The sequence below is a fragment of the Mesoplodon bidens genome (genome assembly GCF_964165515.1).
Source record: "Mesoplodon bidens genome assembly, chromosome: 8".
In the NCBI taxonomy this organism is placed as follows: domain Eukaryota; kingdom Metazoa; phylum Chordata; class Mammalia; order Artiodactyla; family Ziphiidae; genus Mesoplodon; species Mesoplodon bidens.
The window spans coordinates 26060195-26085912 of NC_138165.1; the positions used below are offsets into that span (position 1 = coordinate 26060195).

Sequence of the window (25718 nt, forward strand, 5' to 3'; positions counted from 1 at the left end):
TGTAGCTGTTGAATTCTATTTATCCATAGGTGGAAGTATCTAAAACTTCCATTATCACCTCTACTGTTGTTATGCCTGAGCATTTATACATTGCAATACATATTTACTTCTTCCTTATATTACATTTAGAGCATCATGTTGACTTAAAATACAATGTTGTACTACCTCTGAATTTCATTTCAGGGAAGAAGATGAAGCATTAACATAGTTGTTATAAAGAGAGCATTGGATGTGATAGAGCTGAGAACCTCTGTACTAAGAAGATTTATTTTACAGTATTTTTTGTCAAGAAGTTTTGCAGATAAAAAACTGAAAACAACTTAGTTGGATTTGGGGGAGGCTACGTATAAAACTAGAAAAACAGTTGCCTTGGCAAGAAAACAATCTATATTTGGAATAAAAATAAAAATAAACCAAAATAAATAAAACTTTAAAGCAAAGTAAAAAAAAAAAACAAACAACTCTCCAACTTAGAGGCTACACTAAGCATTTTTAAACTTCTGGTCTTGTGATTTCACAGAATAGAGCAAGATGTAGTAAATGGTACTATTATTTTATAGTAATGCAAACTGGAAACCTTTTGATGACGGTCAAGAGGAAAATCATGTGTTTACTTAAAAAAAAAAAGTAAGATGGTTGGGGATGGCAACTAATCAAAACAGACAGTGACTGCAATTATGTGACTGAATGCACTCCATGTGTGATGAAAAATAAGTTTTCATAAAAGGTAACATTTTCAACATAACTTTAGCACAACATTTTCCCAAGAACTGAAATGTGAACTGGCTGAATATGGATGTTGATCTTTTCTTACTGACAAACTTTTTAGATATCACATGTTAAGACATTATAAAAGGAGACATAATTATTTTAAATTATCTGAGATGGTCAAATATCAGTTAAATCTAGACTCAGACACTTCATGTAACGGACTATTTTGGTACACTAAAAAGTACTTTAAAAGAGAATCTAAAATATTTAAGTCCTGATTATGTAACTGTGGGCATTCCTAATTCATTAAAACATCCTGAAATAACCAGATATTAGCACCAGGTTTGCAACACTACTTAAAACTTAAATATTTTAAGATAAAACAGTTTCAAATTTAAAATTAAAATATTTCCTAATCACTAAATTAGGCATGATATTTTAAAAAAAGATCCTATTCTTTTTTGCACCATTTTCAACATAAGATGCAATAATTATTTTTTTTTTTTTTTTTTTTTTTTTTTTTTTTTTTTTGCGGTAGGCGGGCCTCTCACTGTTGTGGCCTCTCCCCTTGCAGAGCACAGGCTCCGGACGCGCAGGCCCAGCAGCCATGGCTCACGGGCCCAGCCGCTCCGCGGCATGTGGGATCTTCCCAGACCGGGGCACGAACCCGTGTCCCCTGCATCGGCAGGCGGACTCTCAACCACTGCGCCACCAGGGAAGCCCAATAATTATTTTTTAAGTCAAGTTCATTATCTTTTTTTAAAGTGTAGTCAAGAACAATGGATTAAGTTTTTGAGGATTTCTATGTTAACAAAGAATAGTAATTTTGCTACTTAGAATAAAACACATTTAAGCATTTATAAAGATAGAAATTATAATGCCAGAACATTCTGAATGACTACTAATTGAGTTTTATGGAAATCACAAAGGCAGATAGACATATCTGTAAGATTTTAAAAATGTATTAGTAATACCCTCTTAATTTCATGCTTCCTATGAGTTCACTGTTTGCTTTGTAAAGTTTAACAGTGCTTTATGGATTCTAGTTTCAATAGGATTTAATAATAGGAAAAATGATTGTTTGAAGACCTTATTTCATTATTAAGGCTTTGGAATCAAAGGTCTTCAGATATAATTTTTAGAAAGTATCGATCTTCCTATAGATGCAAAAAGCAATCCTAAATGGTGAAACCAAATAAGGTCTAGAGTCTGGTTAACAGTAATGTATCAGTGTCAATTTTCTGGTTTTGATACTATACTATACCTATGTCTCACCAGTGGGGGAAGCAGGGTGAAGGGTACACAGAATTCTTTGTAATATTTTTGCAGCTTCCTATGAGTCTAGGATGACTAGCATTCTAGTGTGACTAGCTCACATTTAAAATGTCTCTCTGACAGTTTAAACATGTCATCCTTTATTTCAATGAGGCCTCTTAAAAAAAACTATAGCTTTCTCTTTTCAACTCAATAGCCCAAGGTATTCCAGAGTAAAAATAACTAAAATAAAATAACTGGAATTTGAAGGGATTTTTATAAATTATATTTAAGTCAAAGTCTCAATTTTATTATAAAATAAATCCTTGGGAATTATTTTAATGCTATCTCAACAGAATTTGTTTTGGTAATAAGTGCCTCCATTTATGAGGTAGAATGAAGACATTTTCTTGAATGATGACAATGGAAACTACATTTGAACTTAATTTCCATATTCTGATAAATGAAATAAATATGCAGAATGAGAACAGACAAACCAATATCCTTGTAATACCCAATTTTCATTAGGTTCGTTAGAAAGTTGAGAAAAATTATTTCACCGTGTGGGTTTCTTTCAAATGACTATTTCATTTAATAACTATAGTATGCGAGGCATTTGAAGAGTCTCCATCTGTTATTAGCTGATCATGAGATCACACCATGGACACTCTACTTTAGGGGATTCCTGGGGAGAAAGGGGGAGATGGCCTCCTCATGTAGCCTGCTGAGGAGATTCTGAAGGTTATTTATGGGGGACTCTCAACCCTCAAGTCAGCTACTCAAAGGCAGCTTCTAAATTCATTTTTCTCTTTGTTTTTAAAGTGCTTTAGATTCACACCTTTTCTGCCCTCCTTTAAATGAAATATTTAAAAATATTAATTACTCTGTCTTATACATATTTGGAGGGTCCAGTCAGCTTTTAAAAAAAATTTCCTCCTAGTTTACCTTGAAATGATACAGAGGGAAACAATGACATTGAGTGTTCTGCTCCAAAGTCAACAGAAGGTCAATAATCTTCTTCACTCTATTTGTCAACCCAGAACTACACGTCTAATCATCTCACTGGCAAAAGAAACTGAACAGAGTCAAGTGGGTTCTCATACCATGAGATAATCAGTTACCCTGTGTGTGAGGTCTGATTTAATAGCACACCAGGAATAACCATCCCATTTAATTAAAACAGAACAGCCTCTGTGAAACAATGAGTAAGACACATTCTTGAATATAACATCTTTTTATTTTTCTTAAATTGGCAGCTCTCTCCCATCAAGTTCAGCTACCATGAACATTTCATCCATTCTCAATGGCTCAGGAGGACAAATTAATAAGGTAACCATGAATTATGTGATCTAAAATATGGAAACTTGGTTTCTCTCAGTCAATAGCAGCTTTTTGATTGATCTAGTTTGCTCCTGCACTCACGTGGGGAGCAGATCAATCTAATTCTTTTAAAGCGTTAAAAAGGGAATATTGCTACATATTCACCGTTTTGCAAATTATTTTACCCTAAGGCTGCACCCTTCCCTTTTGTGAAGGGCACAGATAAGATGTGGAAATGAAGAAGTTTTGTGAAATAAAGTTGTTTTGCAGCGTTGCAAAGACAACTGCGTGCTTCCATTACTTGATCTAACTTCTCATAATACCTTGATAATGGATGCTTCATCCTTATGCTGAGAATTTCCATGGCTGTGCGTTTCAGTCACAATTTTAAACCTTTCAAAATGTATTTGCTGTCTTTGATATGAATGTACCATGTCCTCTGATGTTGGCTCATAGGTCCAACTAACGGAAAGCCTCAATTTGTGGGAAGAAGAAAAGCGAGGCTGGGGACACAGCACAAACGGTGTTTACGCCACTGAAGTTCTTTTGAAATGGAAAGGCTCTGCATGAAGAAGGGAACAGTTATGCCACTGCCTCGCCAATTCCAGTGAGGAGCTCATCTTCAATGTAGTGTTCAACGTAGGTGGCAAAACTGTAATTTTTCCCTTTTTTGAAACTATTTTTTCTTCTTTTATTTTTGAAATTCTCATCTAAGCGACAGTTTCTTGTACTATAGTGACTCCTGCTGGGAGAGGTAAGTTGAAGTAGCTGAAGGTCTCTTACAGATATATCAACTCCCGGACAGTAAAAAAGATGTCCTAAACGCAGGAGATGGAGTTAAAACTGTTCCCCTACCTTGGACGCAATGGCTTCTTTCATCACTAAGAACAAACCCCTAGGTTTTACAATTGAGACTGAGAAACTAGTACAGTACTTGTACAATTTTTGATCTACAGCATCACGACGTGAAGCTGCAACAATTAGATGTAAAGGGTCCATTCATGAGGAATAACATCACTTTGACCCTTTGTGTTAGCTCCTACTGCTAATCTTTCCATAAGCGTGAACTTACTTTCAATTTGAAGAAGATGAAAAAGTCTTTTGCAAAACCCCAATACTGTTTTCTGATCTATGTACCTGAATGGAGAATCGCAGTCTTACCTCGTTTTTTTCCACTACAAGCCAAGCTACTTGTAATCCTTCCAGACCTTTAAAGGGGGCCTCCCTTGTTAGCATCTCCCAGAGAACCTGGAACAAAAAGAAAATGGAATTTTTATTCTTGTACTTCATATTTTTGGTATATTACTGAAACTTTAACATTTAACTGTATCCAGTTACCAGGCACAACCAACTCCATCTGTAGAAACTTGGGCAAAATGTATATATTCATGCAGAGGACTTCTTCCATATATTTTATATATATATACATATTTTAGTTGTTCTTGTTGCTGTTCTTTTTTCATATTAAAAACAAAATATCTGGTTTAGGAATTAGAATATCTAGAGCCAGGCTTAAAAGTTTATGAAACCAGTGGGCCTCAGTGATTTAACTTCGTCTTGTAAATTAACAGAATTCTCATGTATCACCACAAACTAGATTTTATATTTTGTTGGTCAAAACTCTTTGCACCTTCAATCTCTGATAAATTGCTCTATAAGATAATAACTGGGAATTCAACCATATTTTCAAAGGTTCAATAATGGTCTCATAAAAAAAAAAAATATCGAGCGCTAAATTCAAATCACTGGCTAAACCACTTACTCCACAATGGTAGGTACTCGCCAAACTGTAACATTTAGATTTTGTGCTTTGGAGGAATCTCTCTCAAAATGAGTCAGTCTAAGGGATTCATTTTCCTCCACCTACCACATAATTTATTATACTATATTCTAAAATGTAATAAACGCCTTATATATATACATATATATAGGCTGTGTATGTGTGCGTGTTCATGCGTGTGCAAATTTATGTTTGTGTTATCTCTCTGCAATCCTTGAGATTAGCAGGATTAATAAATCTGTACTGGAATGCCCAAACAAAGCAAACTGATGCTGGAAATGCTGAAAACAGCCAATGATTTTGTATTCTCTTTAAACTCTGAGTAATGGAGATTTTTACATTCAGTTTCTTTCTCTATTTATACAAAGGAGTATTAAGATTTGAATCTACCAATACTTTTGTGAAGTGCAAAAACAATTATAATTTTTTATCAATAATAATCGTAATAATAACAACCACTATCATTTATTGAGTGATTATGTTCCAGTTACTCTGTTAAACCCTTTTGGTATGTTATCATGATTAATCTCAATCCCATCAGAGAGGTATCATTCTCATTGTATAGATGAGGAAACTAAGGCTTAAGGAAGTTAAATAAACTTGCCCAAAGGCACTGAGTTATCAGGTGGCAGAGCTAGAATATGAATTTGCTCTCTCACCCCTGAAGGTCAAGGTCTTGACCACATGTAATTGTAGAGAGGGAAGAGCTACAGTATAAGAGAGAATGCAGCGGGCCCTAGTTTCGGTATGGAGCCACGGCAGAAGCGGCAGAAGCGAATTCAGCACCTCTGATTTACACTTCTGTTGTGCTAAAAACAAAAACCCCTTTCTAAATAAGAATGTAGATTGAGGATATATACACTATTCCAGGGAATCCAACATCCACTATTTCCTCAGCCAGCGCTCGGTCTTATTGGAGCCATAACATGTTAAATGAATTCTGGCTAATACGAAGATAATTAGCAGTAAAATCAGGGAAACTGGCAGATGCTGCTCAAGCAGGAGGAAAAGAAATTCACTGAAACCTCTTTGGGCTTTTAATCAAGTGTGTCAGGTACTTCTTTAGAAGAGCTACTGAATAATTCTATTTGAGTCACAGAAGTGCTTAGGAGAAGGTAAGGGGCATCCCAGAAGGGGATGATGCCAGCAAACACTGAAAGTAAAGAAAGGGGGCTTCCCTGGTGGCGCAGTGGTTGAGAGTCCGCCTGCCGATACAGGGGACGCGGGTTCGTGCTCCGGTCCGGGAAGATCCCACATGCCGCGGAGCGGCTGGGCCCGTGAGCTATGGCCGCTGAGCCTGCGTGTCCGGAGCCTGTGCTCCGCAATGGGAGAGGCCACAACAGTGAGAGGCCCGCGTACCGCAAAAAAAAAAAAAAAAAAATAGGAAAGGGTGAGAACTAGAACAGGTGTGTGGTAACCTGACACAGGGCAGCACGGGGGTGGGGTGGGGTGGGGTGGGGTGGGGTGGGGGACAGAGGCAGCAAGAGGGCTGAGCAGGAAATGAAGCCCCTCAGTTTGTTGCAATCACTACCCTCCCGGTGGTGGGACTGGGGAGGGGAAGGCGTATGAAGGGCAGGTAAGTGAATGGATTTGGCATTCCTAAGGAGAATGGGAAGAATGACTGCCTCAAATAAATCTAATGCCCTGGACCCCAAAACGTCTGGATAAGCAGCCTTGCACCCCTCCTTTTGGAGTCTGGCCTGCCTGCACAGTACACTGCATGTGCGCACACATGCACAAAGGCGGCCTGGGTTTTGTGGGGTAAGATGCAGAACCAAGAGCCTGGGGAGTGACACCAGAAAAAGACTGATGTCATTCTTTATCCCAAAATATTCAGTTGGAAAGTGTCCAAAAATCTAATAAGACCCGAGTTATATTTCTCCGAGGGTTCTAATCCTGGAAAAAATAAGATAGTTTCATTCTACTCCCTCTCTGGGTCTCTAAAGAGCTACCACAGCTGAAGGAGCCACTTGATGGATGTGAAACTGGCAAGAATGGCAGGGACGGTGTCCTTAACCACTGGGTCCTGAAGCCCAAATGAGGTCTTTAGTTTAATTCCAGGATCGGCACATCTCAAGATTTCCTATTATTTATTCACCATTCAGAAATGTATCAAAAAAGTAGTAGGTGGTATGAGATAGGACAACAGCTTTTTCTACTGAACAAAATGACATGTGGCACAAAAAATGTAACTTTGTTGAGGAAGTCACTTAGAGGTCAAAAAGTATATTAAACTATGACTGAAAATATCAGTTATGGAAAATGCAGGCCAAACATTATTGTGATCTTTCACCTTAAAAATATTTTCCAACTCATTTTATATTGAGACATCCCCATGTTTAAACTGGGTTCACAAGGGAAATTTCTATTTTCAGTTTACAGAAGAGAAACTTGGACAAGGCTGTGTACTTTTCCTGCCTTTTCTTTTACAAACAATGGAAAGCCATTACCTGAGCCGGGCTGGTTCTGGAACAGGGCTCAGAGACAAGTGAGGCAGTGATGCTCTTAAGCTACTCTATTTTCAAAGCTGGGTTTGGCTGAGAAGCTTCTGAGAAGGTAATCCTTTCTGCATTGTCATTAGGAGAGCTTTGTTTAAAGAGTGGCTAGGTCTTGAGTTCTCAGAAGGCTAATTCTTCAATGATTTTGGCTCTCCTGCAAGTCTTTTCTTTTTTGTGGATAATATCCTAAACACTCCTGATTTAGTCCTTCAAGAGAAGTCACCAGAAGGGGGTAGAAAAAAATCTACTGCCTTATAAAACAGAAACAATTGCCTGCCTAGCGAAGCTTACCAGGGCAGAAGCAAGGATCACAAGATCCATTTCTGGCATTTCACCAGCACATTTATTTCAGGGCTATACAAGGCTGGCTAGTCTCCTCATGTGTTAAGAAGAAACGGAGGTTAATTAAACTGGGGAGGGCTAGGGACTTTGAGACTATGAAGGGCTAAATTCTTACAGCAAGTCTGAGAAAGAAAAATACAAAGCAAACATATATTGGGGTTTTGGGGATGGGTTTCAAAAAAGGGACAACTGTTTTTTATGTTCTTATCCATCTGCATGTGACTGCTCTGTGGGTGGGAGCTCAATTAATGGAACAGGCTTTTTTTTTTTTTTTTTTTCTCGGTACACAGGCCTCTCACTGTTGTGGCCTCTCCCGTCGCGGAGCACAGGCTCCGGACGCGCAGGCTCAGCAGCCATGGTTCACGGGCCCAGCCGCTCCGCGGCATGTGGGATCTTCCCGGACCAGGGCACGAACCCGTGTCCCCTGCATCGGCAGGCGGACTCTCAACCACTGCGCCACCAGGGAAGCCCCGGAACAGGCTTTTTAATGAACCCTGGTATGTTTTCTGCAAACAGATGCACCTATTGACGAAGGAGTTCTGGTTACTCACCTGTTTTGAAAGGACATCAAAAATTCTAAATGCCCGCATTGCTCTCCTAGATAGATATCATTTTCAAGATTTATGCACTATAAACTTCTACAGCTAACATGGCCCCCTACCTTAATAACTGTCCTCTACTGCTCTTTTAGGGAGTACCTACTTTGGACATGTAATGCTATTTTCATTAAAAAAAACCCACTTTGATTGTTTAAACAAAAAGGCTCAGTAAAGCATGCCTTGTACTTTTTCTTTCACTAATGGTGTTAATTGACAGAACTATGGGAAGGGGTCAGAATTAAATAAAATCCTGATTTGTCATTTATAACTAAATGAGCACATGTGCACTTTTCTGAATGGAATTCTGCTGATGCAGCTATGGGGTAAGAATAACCAGCATTCCGAGTAAACCCCTCTCTTTAAGATAGCAAAAGAGTAGCCCCTGTTTTAAAACTAACATGCAATGGGAAAGAGTGAGAATTGTGGTCTCTTATCAGAATACTAGGAACCGTTTTCAGCCATGTGGCTTGTCTTCCAATCTGGAATAAGAAGGTTCCACAGGGGTCTCAAATGTCAGTCCACTACAGATGGCAGAGTGGTTTCACCGGTTTTAAAGAGTTGTAAAAAACAAAAGAATATTCAACAGAGACTGTAAGTGGCCCTCACAGTCTAAAATATTTACTACCTGGCCTTTATAGAAAAAGTTTGCTGGCTCCTGTTTCCACAGGATAAAATGAGACACTGGCCCCAAGGAGCAGGCAAAGTAAAATGTAAATTGCCCTAAGATGGTGTCTAGCACAGTGCCTGACACAATAAATAGATTTTTGCTTAAAAATGAGGAACATAACTTCATTAAGAGGAAATAATCTCACAAAAAGTCTTAAATCGCAACAAATTTCCCCATTTTCAGGCTCCCCAGCAGATGATTTGTAGGATGGTTAGAACGTAGTAACTTTTGACATACGGGACCAGCTTTAGAATATATTTCTTCAGGAACTTTTGGTTTTTTCCCTTTCTTTTCATAAGAATTATTTGATCACTGTCTAAAGTAGGTTATAGCCTTCATTCTTAGAAGCACACAGAATTAAGGAAAATTAGGTTTTTAACCTGATGCTACTACTGTCTTCCAACTTTCACAGTTCTAGCCTTTCATCAAAAACATATATATCATTCATGAAATGATTTTTTTCAATAGCCAACAAAACTGATATTATATTAATTTGGTATACATAAGATGTAGTAATGATTTAAAAAAAGCTAGCTAACTGAAACCAGCCCAGAACTTACTGAGGCTAGCAGTCATTACCTAGAGACTGATGAACTCTAAAGAAAAAGGAATGGGTTTGATAGTGTTGGTCTCCTTCTGTGCTATCAGCTGTCACCTTCAGTTGAAAACACAGCAGTTCAGGAAGAAGAGGCATGTTGATTTGGTCTAAAGTTAGACTGCTTTTTCCCCATTATTATGAAAGTCTCCTTTTAAGAAGTTATAAAATAGAGAGGCAATATGATCAGGAGATGAGAGGCGAAGACAGGGGGTTCCAAACACTATTTTGGACTTTTTAAAGGAAATACAGCATTTTTAGGGATAAAAAACTTATCCTCAAAAAAGGGCACCAAACAAATTCCTTCGTCCACCAAGGAACCTCCCTGCCCACTCTCCCCTCCCCGCCTCTCCTCCCCCATTGCCCCCACTTCCTTCTCTCTGCTAATTCAGATACAACTTATTCCTCAAGAATGATCCATCTCAAAACTCCTCCTCTAGCAGCTTCTGCTCCTTCACTGATTCATTCCTGTGGTCTCTATTCCTTGAGCATCCCACCTCCCGACCTTGAGCATCCCACCTCCTGACTGGCACATTATTCTGTTCTTGTAACTATGTTGCTCTGCTGGTATTCTTATGTGAGACCTTAGATTCATGCTTCAGATAGCCATTGCAGCAGACATGGGCAAGCCTATGTGCCGGATGATAAGCACACTTTCTTCTGTAGTCTCCAGAAATTCACTAATCAGTTTAATGGTTGACATTTCCTGTTAATTAACTCATTTGGCAGATCCATTGGTGGTTTTTGAGCAACACATGACAATGAAGTCCTGTTCCACATTGTGTCCACTGACTTACAGAGATATTCTACAGACATATGTCCACCCAGGAAGGCACTCTCCATAGGAGGGCATCAGGCCCAACACTATTTTAGGTTTCATCTAAATTTGCTTCTTGCAGATGGCACTGGCTTCTTCTCAACACAGGACAAAATAACTCAAATGCATAAAAATGATCAAAGTAAACCTTCTAGTAATTAGAAAATATTCTCTCTGTTGCCACTGCTCTGGGCATTCCACCAGAAACAGCATCATTGTTTTAAAACTGTGTTAAATTGTCATACCCCGCTTCTGTAAGTTGTTTGCTTTTTGCATGTCCTTTAGCAAAAAAAAATGAGAAATGAACTCACCACACCATAGGAATATGTGTCACAAGTTTCAGACACAGGGAGACTCTGGATAACTTCTGGAGCCATCCAAGGGAAAGTTCCAACCAAGGACATGTGCGTTGTGTGGTTGTGGAACCGAGAGGCACCAAAATCGCAGATCTGAGAAAAGAGAAACGAGTATCAACTTTTTACTCACTGACTAATAAAAGAATTACCAGTCACAAAACCTACATCTGAAATTAACGAAATTTTTAAAAATTAAAATAAACAGTCCTACCTTCAACACCCCATCAGCAGCAATAACAACTAAAAGGAAAAAAAAAGATAAATTATGAAACTCATCTAATTTGAGTTATACTGAAAAAAATTATAAACTTCTATTTCTATCTTCCATATGGCATTATGAAAGGTAAAATCAAAGTATTTACTGCACTGAAGATTTTGTAAAAAGGAGCTGACATTAAAATAAAAATACAAAACTAATTCTATGAGGTGCTGATTTAAAAAGGCTTCAAAACACTGGTTTAAATTAAATGCAGTAGCATCCAGCAAAAAAGGCATAGATTAGTAGTAGTCAAGAGAACCAAATTTTTACTTGGATTCTGCCACTAGACTGTCAACATGATACTGAGGAATAATTAGCATTATTACTGCGTGGTATATATGGTTTTCCCTCCCAGTTGAAGAGTAATTTTCTTGAAGGCAGAGATAATACTCATTTATTTACTTATTCATACATTCATTCATTTAACAAATATTTGTTGAGCATATACTATGGGCAAGGCCATGTACTATGTTCTAGCAGAGGAAGGTGAGCAAGACTGGCATTGTCTCAGCTCTGGTAGAGATTACAGTCTAATTGTAAAGACAGTTAAACATCTATAATAAAGTGGGATAAGTTCCATGATGAGAGGCATGGAGACTGCCATAGGACCAAAGAGCAGTCTAATAAGTCAAAGTGTAAGGAGGTTGAAGTTTCCTGGAAGAAATTATGCTATGCTAACCAGAAAGAGGAGACCTGGGGGAGGAAAGCAGTTTTCCAAGCAGAAGAGTGAGCTTGTGCAAAAGGTCAGGAGCAGAGGAAAAGGCATGCAATTTTGGAGAGCACAGGCCAGGTCCAGAAGAGCCTTTGTGAGAAGTGGAAAGGCAATGAATGATTTTAAGTGGAGGAATGAAATGGTCAAATGTGCAGAGGGGAACAGAACACAGGTAAGGAGATCACTGTGTGCACCAGTGCTGTAGTCCAAGAGAGATGAGGATGCCTGCACTAAGGCTGTGGCAAAGGACAGGAGAGAAGTGGACCGAGTTAAGAAACAGCTAGGAAGCAGAATCAACTGGGCTTGGATAATTGGCTATGCGGGAGGAGGAGGAGAACTCAAAGAGGAAATAAAATAGAGGCAATACAGCGTAATGGTTAGAACAGGAACTCTGCAATCGAACTGTAATTCCTTTTTATTTGATTACTGGATTAGGCAACTGGTATTGTCACTCACTGAGAAAGGAATGAAGGGATAATTTTTTGGGGGGTAGGCAGAAGATGAAAAGATCAACTTGGACACAGTACATTTTAGGGTCACACAAGATACGTATGTGAATATGTTCAATAAGCAGATAGATATATAGTTCTGAAGCTGAGATCTATTTGAGAGTGTTAAGATGTAGTTGGGGCTTTTGTGGGAGTGGGCGAATAAGAGCATAAGAAGGGAGAAGGCCAAGGGCAGGATCCTGAAGAAATGTTTCTAGCCTTTCCTTTGTAAGCCACACAGTGCCTTGAACATGGTAGTTTAGCAATACTTATTAGCTGTTACTAATGACCTTGATAAGTGGAGAAAATAACCTTTGCATGATCCAATACACAGAAATAGCCTAAGGGTAAATTTGATACTATATATAATAAGCTATATGTTTTTTCAAATAAAAATATAAATATTGTTAATACTATATTCAGTTATTTAAAAAGTACTTCTACTACTTTTTTTTGATTATAAGATTAATAAGTGTTTATTAAAAAAAGTCTAACATTATAAATCTGTGTAACTTAGGGCTTCCTTGGTGGCGCAGTGGTTGAGAATCCGCCTGCCAATGCAGGGGACATGGATTCGAGCCCTGCTCCGGGAAGATCCCACGTGCCGCGGAGCAACTAAGTCCGTGTGCCACAACTACTGAGCCTGCGCTCTAGAGCCCATGCCCCGCAACAAGAGAAGCCACCGCAATGAGAAGCCCACGCACCGCAAAGAGGAGTAGTCGCCGCTCGCCACAACTAGAGAAAGCTTGTGCACAGCAACGAAGACCCAACACAGCCCAAAATAAGTAAATATAATAAATAAATTTAAAATAAATAAATAAGTAAATCTATATAACTTAGAAAATGAAAGTCCTACTATTCTGTCTCCACCCCCCAAAAAAACTGTTAAAAGTTTGATCTATATTGTTTCAATGTGTATGTGTTTTCACATCAAGTAACTACACAAACTGCAATTTTTTTTTGGCTGCGTTGGGTCTTCGTTGCTGTGCGTGGGCTTTCTCTAGTTGCAGCGAGCAGGGGCTACTCATCGTTGCGGTGCACAGGCTTCCCATTGCAGTGGCTTCTCTTGTTGCGGAGCAAGGGCTCTAGGCGTGCGGGCTTCTGTAGTTGTGGCACAGAGGCTCAGTAGTTGTGGCTCGCAGGCTCTAGAGCGCAGGCTCAGCAGTTGCCGTGCATGGGCTTAGTTGCTCCGTGGCATGTGGGATCTTCCCGGACCAGGGCTCATACCCGTGTCCCCTGCACTGGCAGGCAGATTCTTAACCACTGTGCCACCAGGGAAGCCCGCAAATTGTAATTTTTTTTTTTTTTTTTTGTGGTACGTGGGCCTCTCACTGTTGTGGCCTCTCCCGTTGCGGAGCACAGGCTCCGGACGCGCAGGCTCAGCGGCCATGGCTCACGGGCCCAGCCGCTCCGCGGCATGTGGGATCTTCCCGGACCGGGGCAGGAACCCATGTCCCCTGCATCGGCAGGCGGACTCTCAACCACTGCGTCACCAGGGAAGCCCTATAATTTTTAAAAATGGGAACATTCTCCATTGTTAGTCTTCATAATGACATCTTGGATAATTTAACCATTCTCCTCTCATGGGATATTTAGGATATACTGGTAAACTAGATTAAAAGGAGAGATGTTAAACAACTTATTTAGATTGAAATTCTGAGCAAGAACTGAAAATGTACAAAGTCATAAAACTCTGATACTTCCTACTAGATTCTTTATTATCTCCTAATGACCTCCTGCTAGCCAATATATATTAAAAGTGTTTAGCTCCAGGAAGCTTATGTCTAAGAAAAGCCAAAGGATAAGTGATGAAACCTAGAAAAGGGCAAGAACAATCAGCCAGAGTGAACTGTCAGGGTCAGGGTGCTGGTCCAACCTGGACTGCTGAGGAGTGGCAGCTGCCGACAACTTCCCCTTCTCCACCCCCACAAGCATCAAGGTCCTGGGCAGCTGGTTGGATTCCTGAGTTCTCTTCCTCCGCTGACCAGACTACCCATTCTAAGGATCACACTATTAGCAGTTACCCATTTTAACTGCAGTGATTTAAAGATTTTCTAAAAATAAATTGTTTTCCTCCTCCTCCATACTTAGAAGAATCACTTAGAAAGCAAGTAAAAAAATTAAAGCACGTGAATGAATTGATAGCAAGATTTTTTGGTTTTAAGTAGCAAACTCTGAGGCAAACTCTGAGTGCTGGCTAGCTAAATAATCCCACTGCCTTTTCCCATTAATTTGCAAGCGATATAATGGACAAAGCATTCTATTACCACTCCTAATTGAAGGTAACATCTAATCCTGCCATTTAAAAGTGCTCACTCTCTGAATTATAAAATACAGGATCATATATAAACTTTAGGAAGTAGAGAAGAAGAAAAAGAAAGCTCTTACTTTCCAAACCTGTGCTGATCATTTTTGGGCGCTCCTTCAGGTAATGTGAGTGACATAAAAAATTTACGCCAAATAACTCAGGAGTAACAAGAACAAAACTCCAAACTGCTAGTACAGAGAGCCATCTAAAAATAGAAGACTAGAAATACACAACTATGTGCTTTGACCAGCAATACCTGTTTTAGAAAATGATTCTACAGAAATAATTAGGGATGTGTTGAAAATTTCTACTGAGAAGTATTAACTTCAACATTTCTTATCATAGAAAAAATAATGTAAACAACCCAAATGTCCATATTCTGGGCTACTTATACAGCGGAATACTATGCAGCCTCTTGAAATAATGTGGAGGATTTTAACATTTACTAATAGAGGAAAGATTTTCACAGTATCAGCAGTGAGTCAAAACAGCAGGTTACAAAAGATATGGAAAGCATGATGCCTATTTCTATACAACGGTGCATGTATTTTATAATAAAATAGGTAAAATAAAAACATATGACTACGTTACCATTTCTTGACTTGAGATCTCTGTGAATCACCTTGACAGGAGCCTCCATATGTAAATAGTGCATTCCTTTTTGTACAAAAAGGAAGAAAGGTCTATTAATATAATTTTTCAACATTGCCTCAGTATTACCTTTCTATTTTAAACATCAGTATTACTTTCCAGATTTTTGCAAAGGATTTAATAGCAAAATCTAAATTCATATGCTCTGTTCTTCCATGGTGGATAAAATAGGGACAGGATATGCCCACTTCAAGAAAATTTATATGCTAAGAAAAATTTATGTGCTTTAACCTCTTAGAAGTTGGAATTTTTTCTTTTCTTTTTTTTTTTTTTTGTGGTACGCGGGCCTCTCACTGTTGTGGCCTCTCCTGTTGCGGAGCACAGGCTCTGGACGTGCAGGCTCAGCGGCCATGGCTCACGGGCCTAGTTGCTCTGCAGCATGTGGGATCCTCCCGGACCGGGGCACGAACCCATGTCCCCTGCAACGGCAGGCGGACTCTCAACCACTGCACCACCAGGGAAGCCCAGAAGTTGGAACTTGATTGTGGATAAAGCTAGTGTCTTATAATACCCAATAAGGACACCTTAATTTTCTGGAGTCTGCATGAAAATAGCACAGATACCACTGGAAGAAATGCTCCAATGACTAAGATATTCTATACTACCAGCTGCCTTCTAAATCAGCCAAAGTTCTGACCAAAAATTTCAGTTTTCATTTGCATGTCTGCAGTTACCCAGTGCAGCTTGGTTTCTCAGTACTCATTCCAGTAAGACCTTGGGAGTAGAGGTGGAGGAGGGGTGGGGAGAACTGGTTGGATTCATTAGTTGTGGTTGGTAAAGGATTTGGGGATCCTCAGATAGAAAAATATACAGTAGTTTCAAAATATTTTATTCTTACAAGGATAAATCTTCGAGATAATCTATATTTAAATGTACTCCAAAATTCTCTACAACATATTGAAAATCAGGTTATTTCAGTAAATTGGATGTATATAGAATTTTATTATTTTGAATTAAAAAATGACTCTTTCCCAGTATTTATACAGTCTATCCCCTTAGAATAAAGAACAAGAGCATTTTCTACTGAAACATTTCCTCTCTTTATTTCTCAAGTTGTCTTTTCTAAACAATGGAATAGCCCCTCACCCCAGTCAAACAGGTTCCTTTGGTTAATGAACTATCTATTGAACAATAATTTAATAACTAGGCCTTGGTTCTTTTTTTCAGTATATAGAAAACTTCAGTTTTATAAAGGCTAATTTTAAAAATAATCTATTATTTTCTACTATTCTGATTATTATATAGTGAAGAATCATGAAAGAACAAGGAAAAATTTCAAAAAATTTAAACTCTTGCCATATAAAGATATTACTGAAGAGTCAACAAAAGTATTAGTAATTTAAATGATCTTAAACAAGATATAACTGGAATAAAAGAAATATTTCTTCTAATATTAAGTTCTACATATTCTAAGCTGTGAAAATTCAAAAGCTACAACTCAGGAAACTTTTAATAATTTTTATGACAGAATTTCATAGTTACTTCTCTTTTTCTTTAAGAATCAAATTCCTGAATAATTTTTCAGGTAGAAACTATTTAATTACTATTAGAGGTAGACCTAGATCATTTCTACATTTACTGACAATAAAGAATTTCAAAAAACGCTCAAGCACAAAAGCTTTAAATACAGGCACTTTTCTTCCTCATGGCAGATATTACGAGAAAAAGTATTGTAAATTATTTGTGTATAACATATAGTATACATTTATAGAATATTTAGTGTACATAAACAGTTGTGATCAAAATCATATAAAATTCTATTTAATGTGTTTTTATAGAGCTATCTACAATTCTGTCTGCCTTATTTTTATTGCAAAAAAATAGGAATGCTGAAAAATATTTTCATCAATTTTAAGATTCAGAGTTTCCTAAAAAAAGATTTCACAGGAGTCACTGGGGAGATTTGGAATCAATGATGACCATTTGGAGATTGGATCCTGGTTTATTTGCTTTAATTGTTCCTTTTACCCATTGTTGACTGACTTGTAGCAATCTCAGATATACTGGCTGGTCTGCCCTCCATCCCTCTTCCCACCCAGAAAGAAGAGAAGCTTTTTTTTTTGCCTTTTAGGAGATTTTCTCTTTGCAGTGATGTTAAGCAATGCCTATTTCAAAATGCACGAATCCACTCTTATTTGAAATGAATTATTCATCCTTTGATTTCTCAACATCTTGTTGCTTCAGTGGCTTCAGTCATGGTCAAACTGAAGGGCACAGCTGAATTCAAAATGGAATCAACAAAAATCAAGCCCTCCTATTTCATCTCCAAGTTCTACACATAGCTTTATCAGAGAGGGTAGAAGTCATTCTGAAAGCACTGATTTCTTCTTCCTTTTGTAGGCCATTTTAAGTATTAAGTATTACTTGTGACTACACATAAACAAGTCTCTTCTCTGCCTCACACTTCTCCCCTGAGTCCAAACACATTAGAACTTGCCTTTCAGATTAATTCATCAGCCACCAAAAAGTGATTTTATTACCATGTGGTTCTGGACACTCCCATTTTCTCCATCCCTATTTTTTACCTCTAGTTCCAGTGTGCTATTTAGTCCTGTTCTTTTTCTTCCTTGTCCTTCTGATACAAAGTGCCAGGGCTCTTGAGAAACCACAGGAATGACTGAGCTGATCTGGAGCCAAAGGACTTGCCCTACAGACAGGGACTGTTGCAGGGGAAGGGACCAGGAGGGACGAGGTTTACAGGCTGGGGGCCAGAGAAGCTTAAGTGGAGGGTGTACAGCTGGAAGCTGAGTGACTGGTGTCGGTTGATTTGTTTGCTGTCTATCCATCCTAAGTGCCATTAAGTAATAAGATGGGTGTAATTGGCTGAGCACCCTAAATGCAAATGTCTGTAAGGTGAAGTGTTTTAAGTCAAGGACTGCTTGTATATGTATTTACATTTCTGTAAGTGTATTTCCACAATGCTTCAGGCAGTTTCCAATAATAGCACATTATCCTGCTTACAAACAGGTGGCCTACTAATATGCAGAGAAGTGGCTATGATGTTACATGAAAATGTCTTGAAGAATGTGAAATTTTAAGGCTGATTTGAGACGTCTGATGCATGAATATACAATTAAGTTAATTAACACAGCCAAAGCCTTAGGTATACCATCCTAAACATAGAGCTTATTATTCTTATAAGGTAATGAAGTATCACTCAAGCAGCAGCATTTAGCATGAAACTTTTTTTTTTTATTTTCACTTTCTCCATTTGAAGAATTTGGCAGGTGTTGATGAAACTTAAAGCAGACAAGATAATTCCCCAAAGGAAAGGCTATTACTTTTGGAAGTCCCTGTGTGACTTCCCAGTGAAAGCAAAGTATGAGTTGCTTTCCTTATTGGATGCTAAATATCCCTTTATTTGCTTTGTAAAGAGATGTTGGTAGAGATTGGAGCGGCAAAATGCAAAGGAGTTAATTGCTCCAGTAAAATTTGGAAAGACTTGCTTTCTAGGGGTTGCTAGAATACAAACGTAACCATCAGCATTCATTAGATTAAGTTGTTTCCAAAGCAACTTTGACAGTTATAAATAAAACTCAGAAACATTCAGTTAGGAAAATGGAAAATAAAAAGATAAAAATAAATGGAATTTAAATTGCTTTAGAAAGCATTTGTCTATGCAGGAATTTATGAGGGAAAACGAACTAGGTACCTTGTTTAGGCAGATTGTGTATTAAAAATATTTCATTTCCAAGGGTGATTTCCAAGTTTACATTAAATACAAAATAAAATCTGAATTGCTTTTGCATGGCAGGATAAATAAAAAAAATTTTTGCAAGTGGTTACTATTTTTAGCATATTATTATGTATCCGAAATGAGGAGAACTAATCCTATAGTAAGTCATGTTTTCTGGATACTGCATCTAAGTAGAGACTTGCAGCACAACAGAATTATAATCTCTCCATTTAATGTATCAAACAAGCTGGTCAATTACAATGTCACAAAATAGGGCAAAAATGCTGCCTTGGAGCCACTGATTTTGTTGGAACTTGGTTTTTGGTAAAAAAAGAAAGGAAGGAGAGCAAAGGAATGCAGGAGTAGAAAGGCAATGATCTAAAATATTATGTGCACAGTAAGTTGCAACATTCTTGCTACTCTTGGTCTGAAAAAAGAACATCTTAAGATACAGAATAAGAAATCCTCTGACTAAAGTCACCATGTCAGGATGCTCTCCATCGATTCTGTAAGAATACACGAAGTGTTACCTTTGGCTACATCAGTGGCCCAGGTCATAATGTGATCCATGTCCATCTCTTCACTTCTGTTACTGTTAATGTAATCATAGAGTGATCCCAGAGAAGCATATTCTATTTTCAAAGGAAACATAAGCATATAATTAAAACCAAGGCACATTTCAGAAATAAGACTTCATAGTTTCATTGGGAAAATGTGTTAAATAATTTAACAAAAGGCATTAAAAGTTTATAAAAACTGTTCCATGCTGTTTCTAAAAGTTTCTAAAAGTTAATGTCATCCTGGTAAGAAATCTGTCAAAGACAAGACCACTAACAGAATGAATAATAAAACTTGAGCTGACAATTAAATCCAAAGACATTCAGATGGAATTCAGAAACACAAGGATGTTGCAAGAATGTATTTGAAACAAAGGCAGGCATGAATATAGGTATTTCTTCAAAATTTGTTATTCTTATGAGATAAGATTAAACACATAAGTCAGAGGGTTTATGTGACAATGCAAGCAAATCAGAATTTGTTGCATCAGGATTTAGAAAGAGCCCTCAAATTTGAAGCACAAAAGGCCAAGAGAGAAAATTCCTTTAAAAATGGCTTTGAGATATAAATTCTCTATCTTAAAATTCACATACTATAAGTGTACAATTTGATAATTTTTATGATCCATTTTCAGTTTACTTTTGTGTATGGTTTGAGGTGAGGGTCTAAGACTTTTTTTTTTTTTGCATGTGGATTTCTAATTTTCCCAGCACAGTTTGTTGAAAAGACTATCCTTTACCCATTTAATAGTCTTGACACTTTTGTTGAAAATCAGTTGACCATCAGTGCAAGGGTTTTTCCCCTAAATTCTTAATTTTGCTCCATTGCTCTATATGCCTGTCCTTGTGCCAATACTGCACTATGCTAATTACTGCAGATTTATAATAAGTTTTTTTTTTTTTTTTTTTTTTTGCGGTATGTGGGCCTCTCACTGTTGTGGCCTCTCCCATTGCGGAGCACAGGCTCCGGACGCGCAGGCTCAGCGGCCATGGCTCACGGGCCCAGCCGCTCCACGGCATGTGGGATCTTCCCAGACCGGGGCATGAACCCGTGTCCCCTGCACTGGCAGGCGGACTCTCAACCACTGCGCCACCAGGGAAGCCCCATAAGTTTTTTTTTTAAACATCTTTATATAATAAGTTTTGAAATGCGGCAAAGACCTTAAACTTAGATCTTTCTTAAAACTGGTTTGGCTATTCCAGTCTTTTGTATTTCTATGTGAATTTTAGGATCACCTTGTCAACTTCTTACAAAAAAAGTCTGCTGAGAGTTAGATAGGAATTGTTTTGAATTTGTAGATCAATTTGGGAGAATTGCCTTCATAACAATATTGAGTCTTCCAAGCCACGAACATGTAATCTTTCCATTTATTTAGATCTTTATTTTCTCTCAGCAATGTTTTGTACTTTTCATTGCACAAGTCTTAACACCTCTTATGTTAAATTTATACCCAAATACTATTAAATTTATACCAAAGTCTATTCTTTTTTTTTTTCAAAGTACTATTCTTTTTGATAGTACTGTGAATGGTATGGTTTTTTTTTTTTTTTTTTTTTTTTTTTTGCGGTACACGGGCCTCTCACTGCTGTGGCCTCTCCCGTTGCGGAGCACAGGCTCCGGATGCGCAGGCTCAGCGGCCATGGCTCACGGGCCCAGCCACTCCGTGGCATGCGGGATCTTCCCGGACCGGGGCACGAACCCGTGTCCCCTGCATCGGCAGGCGGACTCTCAACCACTGCGCCACCAGGGAAGCCCTGGTATGGTTTTTTAATTTCATTTTTAGACTGTTCATTCCCAGTATATAGAAATACAATTAATTTTTGTATATTAATCTTGGATCCTTGTGACCTTGCTTACCCTGTTTATTAGTTTTAGTAATTTTTTGTGGATTCCTGGGGTTTCCTGAGTCTTAGAGAATCATGTCACATAAGACAGTTTTTACCTCTCCCTTTCCAACCTGGATGCCTTTTATTTTCTTTTTCTTGCCTGATTAAACTGACTAGAACCTCCAGTACAATGTTGACTAGATGTGACAAGAGCAGAACCTCATGCCTTGTTCCCAACCTTGAGGGAAAAACATTCCATTTTTCACCTTTAAGTATGATCTTAGCTGTGGGTTTTAATAGATGCTATTTATCAGGCTGAGAAAATTGACTTCTTTTTTTAGCCTGTTGAGATTTCTTAGCGTAAATGGGTGTTGCAGAATGCCAAATGGCTTTTGTCTTTTATTCTATTATCTATTATGATGTTTTATATTAATTGATTTCAGATGTTAAATCAGCCTTACATTTCTGGGATAAATTCCACTTGGTTGTGGTGTATAATCCTTTTTATTGGTGGCTGGATTCAGTTTGCTAATACATAGTCAAGGATTTTTGCATCTATGTTCAGGAGGGACAGTGGTCTGAAGTTTTCTTATTATGTTTTATCTGGCTTTGATATTAGGATAATACTGGCCTTATAGAATGAGTTGGTAAGTGTTCCTTCTTCTAGTTTCAGAAAGAGTATGGGAAGGACTGGTGTTATTTTTTCTATAAACATTTGATAGAATTCACCAGTGAAATCATCTGGGTCTGGCGTTTCATTATGAAGATATTTTGAATTATAAATTTAAATTTCTTTACTTATAGTTCTGGTCAGATTTTGTTTCTTCTTCTTCTTTTTTTTTTTTTTGCGGTACGCGGGCCTCTCACTGACGTGGCCTCTCCCGTTGAGGAGCACAGGCTCCGGACGCGCAGGCTCAGCGGCCATGGCTCACGGGCCCAGCCGCTCCGCGGCATGTGGGATCTTCCCGGACTGGGGCACGCACCCGTGTCCCCTGCATCGGCAGGCGGACTCTCAACAACTGCGCCACCAGGGAAGCCCACTTCTGTTTCTTCTTGAGTCAGTTTTGAAATTTTTTATCTTTTCAGGGACTTGTTCATTGCAACTAAATTGTCTAATTTGTCGGCATAAATGTGGTCATAACAGTCCCTTATAATCCTTTTAAATTTCTGTAGGGACTGTAGTGCTACCCTCTCCTTCATTCCTGGGTTTGCTAATTTGTATTTTCTTTTTTGTTGGTCAGTCCAGCTAAAAGTTTGTCAGTTTTACTGATCTTTGCAAAGACCAAACTTTTAGCTTCATGGATTTTCTCTATTATTTTTCTGTTTTCTATGTTATTGCATTCTGCTCTAATCCTAATTATTTCCTTTCACTGGGCTTGCTTTGGGTTTATTCTGTTATGTTTGCAATTTGTTAAGGTTGGAGCTTAATGATCAACTTCAGACCTTTTTTTTTTTTTAACACAGATGTTTAAAGCTATAAATCCCACCCCCCCAAGAATTACTTTATCTGCCACCTACAATTTGATATGCTACATTTTCCTTTTCTCTCTGTCCAAAATATTTAAAAATCCATTGTAGTTTCTTGACTCACTGGGTATTTAGAAATATGTTGTTTAATTTCCAAATATTTGGGAATTTTCCAGGTTTCTTTCTTGCATTAATTTCTAACTTAATTCTATTGTAGTTGGAGAAATTTTCAGTCCTTTTAGATATATTGAGATTTATTTCATGGCCTAACTTATGTATGCTAAAGAATGTTCCATGTGCCCTTGAAAAGAATATGTATTCTTTGTTGGGTGGTGTATTCTATGTATGTGAGTTAGGTAGAGTTGGTTGAGAGCGCTTGTCAAGCCTTCTATATCCTTGCTGATTTTCTATCTAGTTGTTCTCTCAGTTACTGAGAGTGGGGTAATGAAATCCATTATTGTTAAACTGACTATTTATCTTTTAAAGTCTGTCAGTTTTTGCTTCATGTACTTTGAGAACCTATTGTTAGCTGTATATACATTTACAATTGCTGTATCTTCCTGATATGCTGATCCTTTTACCATTATGAAGTGACCCAATTTATCTCTAGTAATATTTCTTTTCTTAAGCATATTTTGTCTGAAATTATGATAGTTACTCCAGTTCATGGTTATTGCTTGCACGGTAGTACAGAATTAAGGTTTCCATAGATCAAAGAAAGGACGGTCCACTATTGTATCTTTTCTTTTGACTTTGGAGATTGAGATTCTAGTCACCCCATTTCTTTGTAGATCTGGGAGAAAGATGTTCACTTCCCTTCCAAGGGAAATAAAATGGCAGCTGCCTCTTGGACTCTGTTCCAGGTCTTATAAGCAGATTTTAGAAAATCTTCTCTGTGATGAGAAGTTTTAGCAAACACACACGCACAGGTGCACACATACGCATACACACTCTCACCCAGAAATCATCAACTCTAGTCCCTTCATGCACGTATGAGAAAACTGAGACGTAGATCATCAGTGAACCACCTATGCAGCTTTGGCAGAATCAAGACAAGATTTCATCTGTCAATTCCTATTCTGGTGTTCATTCCATTCCATCACTCTGATAAATTATTCTTTCAAGTCCTCAGTATGAGTGACAACAGCTGCCTGCTGCAAAAACCTTTTCTATTAACAAGTACACTCAAGTTGGAATAGATTCAAGTCATTCAAGATTCCCCCCTCAGAACCCCAACATCTGAGAAAGACAATGAGGTTCTAAAGAGGGGGAGCTAGCTAGGCGGGGTGATCAAGGTGTGTGTGCCTGTCTCTCTTTCTGCCTTAACCTTCCTGTACTAAGACTTATTTGTGTTCATTTCAAGAGGCAGGGCAAGTGCTATCATCCCCCACCCATCTGATCTTCCACACTTGACTCAGTTCGCGTACGCATGTCATCCCTCAGCATCTGTGGGGGGTTGGTACCAGGACCCCTTGCAGATACCAAAATCCACAGATACTCAAGTTCCTTATATAAAGTGGAGCAGTATAGTCGGCCCTCCACGTCCGTTGGATCTACAGTATGCTCATAGGCTTCTTGCATACAAGAAGAGGAGATTCTGTATAAAATCAAATTGAGAAATGTACTCCACTGTAGTTCTACCACTAGCTGGGTAGCCTTGGGAAAGTACTTCAGCACTTAAGTAGCCTTGGGAAAGTACTTAGTTTATGTGAAATAAAATTACTTTATCTCATAGGGTTATTCTAACTATTAGATGAGATAATTTATAAGGAAGTACCTAATCCAGTCCTTTTTACTGAGGGTGTTTTGTTATTTTATATAAAGACAATCCAAGTCCTTAACACTACAGTAGAAGAAGAGAGGGCTAATCTTTTAAGGTTTTCTTGTTTGCTTTGTTTTGATCAAAGAACTGCCATGATAAAGAACCTGGTCAAAGTTACATATTGTAAAATTGAGCACTATACTTATCATAGACCTGAAGTTGCTCATTGGATTATACAAATATGAGTATAAAGTATTAAAAATATGTGCCTTTCTGTGTTTTTATATGGCAAAATTTTCCGTGTGCTCCTTTTTGGAAAGGGTATTTCCATCAGTTATACACTGCTGCTCCAAATTATGTGATAATTTAGATCAAGGTCATTATCAACCCAGATGACCAAATCTGAAGAATATTCTCATGTCAGAGGCCTTGAAGAAAGAATACTCTAACGGGATTAAAATGCCTTGCAAAGAATTATAACATGAATAGCTCAAGAAATCTTAATTTGTAAAAGGTCACAGAGTTACAAAAAACATCGCTCATTTCAACTAATTAAATGAAATTTTAGTTAAACGGCACCTTTAAATATTGGTACTGCAGCTGCGAGTGCATTTAAATAGCATTTACGCAGATATAATTAGCACAATTAAACATGGGTAGAAGTGGAAACACCATTCTTAATTATATTGATATAATCAGTTTTATTAATGCTTTATAGCAACAAAAGTGACATCTGACAGTAGCACACAATTCATGACAGAACCTAATATTAAGCATTTTAGCATATTAAAGAATCTAAAGCTAGGTAATTGGGGAAAGAAAAAAGTCAAATAGAGTTCTTACCTGTGACGATACCATAGTTGGGAGGTTCAAGAATTACTCCATAAAACTGGATGATGTTTCTGTGACTGAGGACACTGAGTATTTCTGCCTATACAAAAATCAAATACAAAATTGCATAAGATTTCACATTTATAAAAGTCTCATAAAATAGGTTTCCTATTCAATTTTCTTTTACATACATTTACAAAGATGTATATGTGCTCAACAAGTATGTGATGCTGATAAAACT

The 25718-nt window shown here is 38.0% G+C and overlaps 1 protein-coding gene across 4 annotated transcripts in view; it reads right to left on the minus strand.

Annotated features, from left to right (window-relative positions):
- Positions 1-25718, minus strand: part of MAP3K20 (mitogen-activated protein kinase kinase kinase 20) — a 179742-nt gene that overhangs the window by 61739 nt on the left and 92285 nt on the right. For all 4 annotated transcript variants that reach the window (XM_081242975.1, XM_081242977.1, XM_081242976.1 and 1 more), the window contains exons 3-8: positions 25490-25577; positions 19564-19665; positions 15298-15363; positions 11151-11179; positions 10895-11032; positions 4447-4533 (exon numbers count right to left, since the gene is read on the minus strand). In XM_081242975.1, the coding sequence (XP_081099101.1) occupies positions 4447-4533; positions 10895-11032; positions 11151-11179; positions 15298-15363; positions 19564-19665; positions 25490-25577 (510 nt within the window). The remainder of the gene's footprint in view (positions 1-4446; positions 4534-10894; positions 11033-11150; positions 11180-15297; positions 15364-19563; positions 19666-25489; positions 25578-25718) is intronic.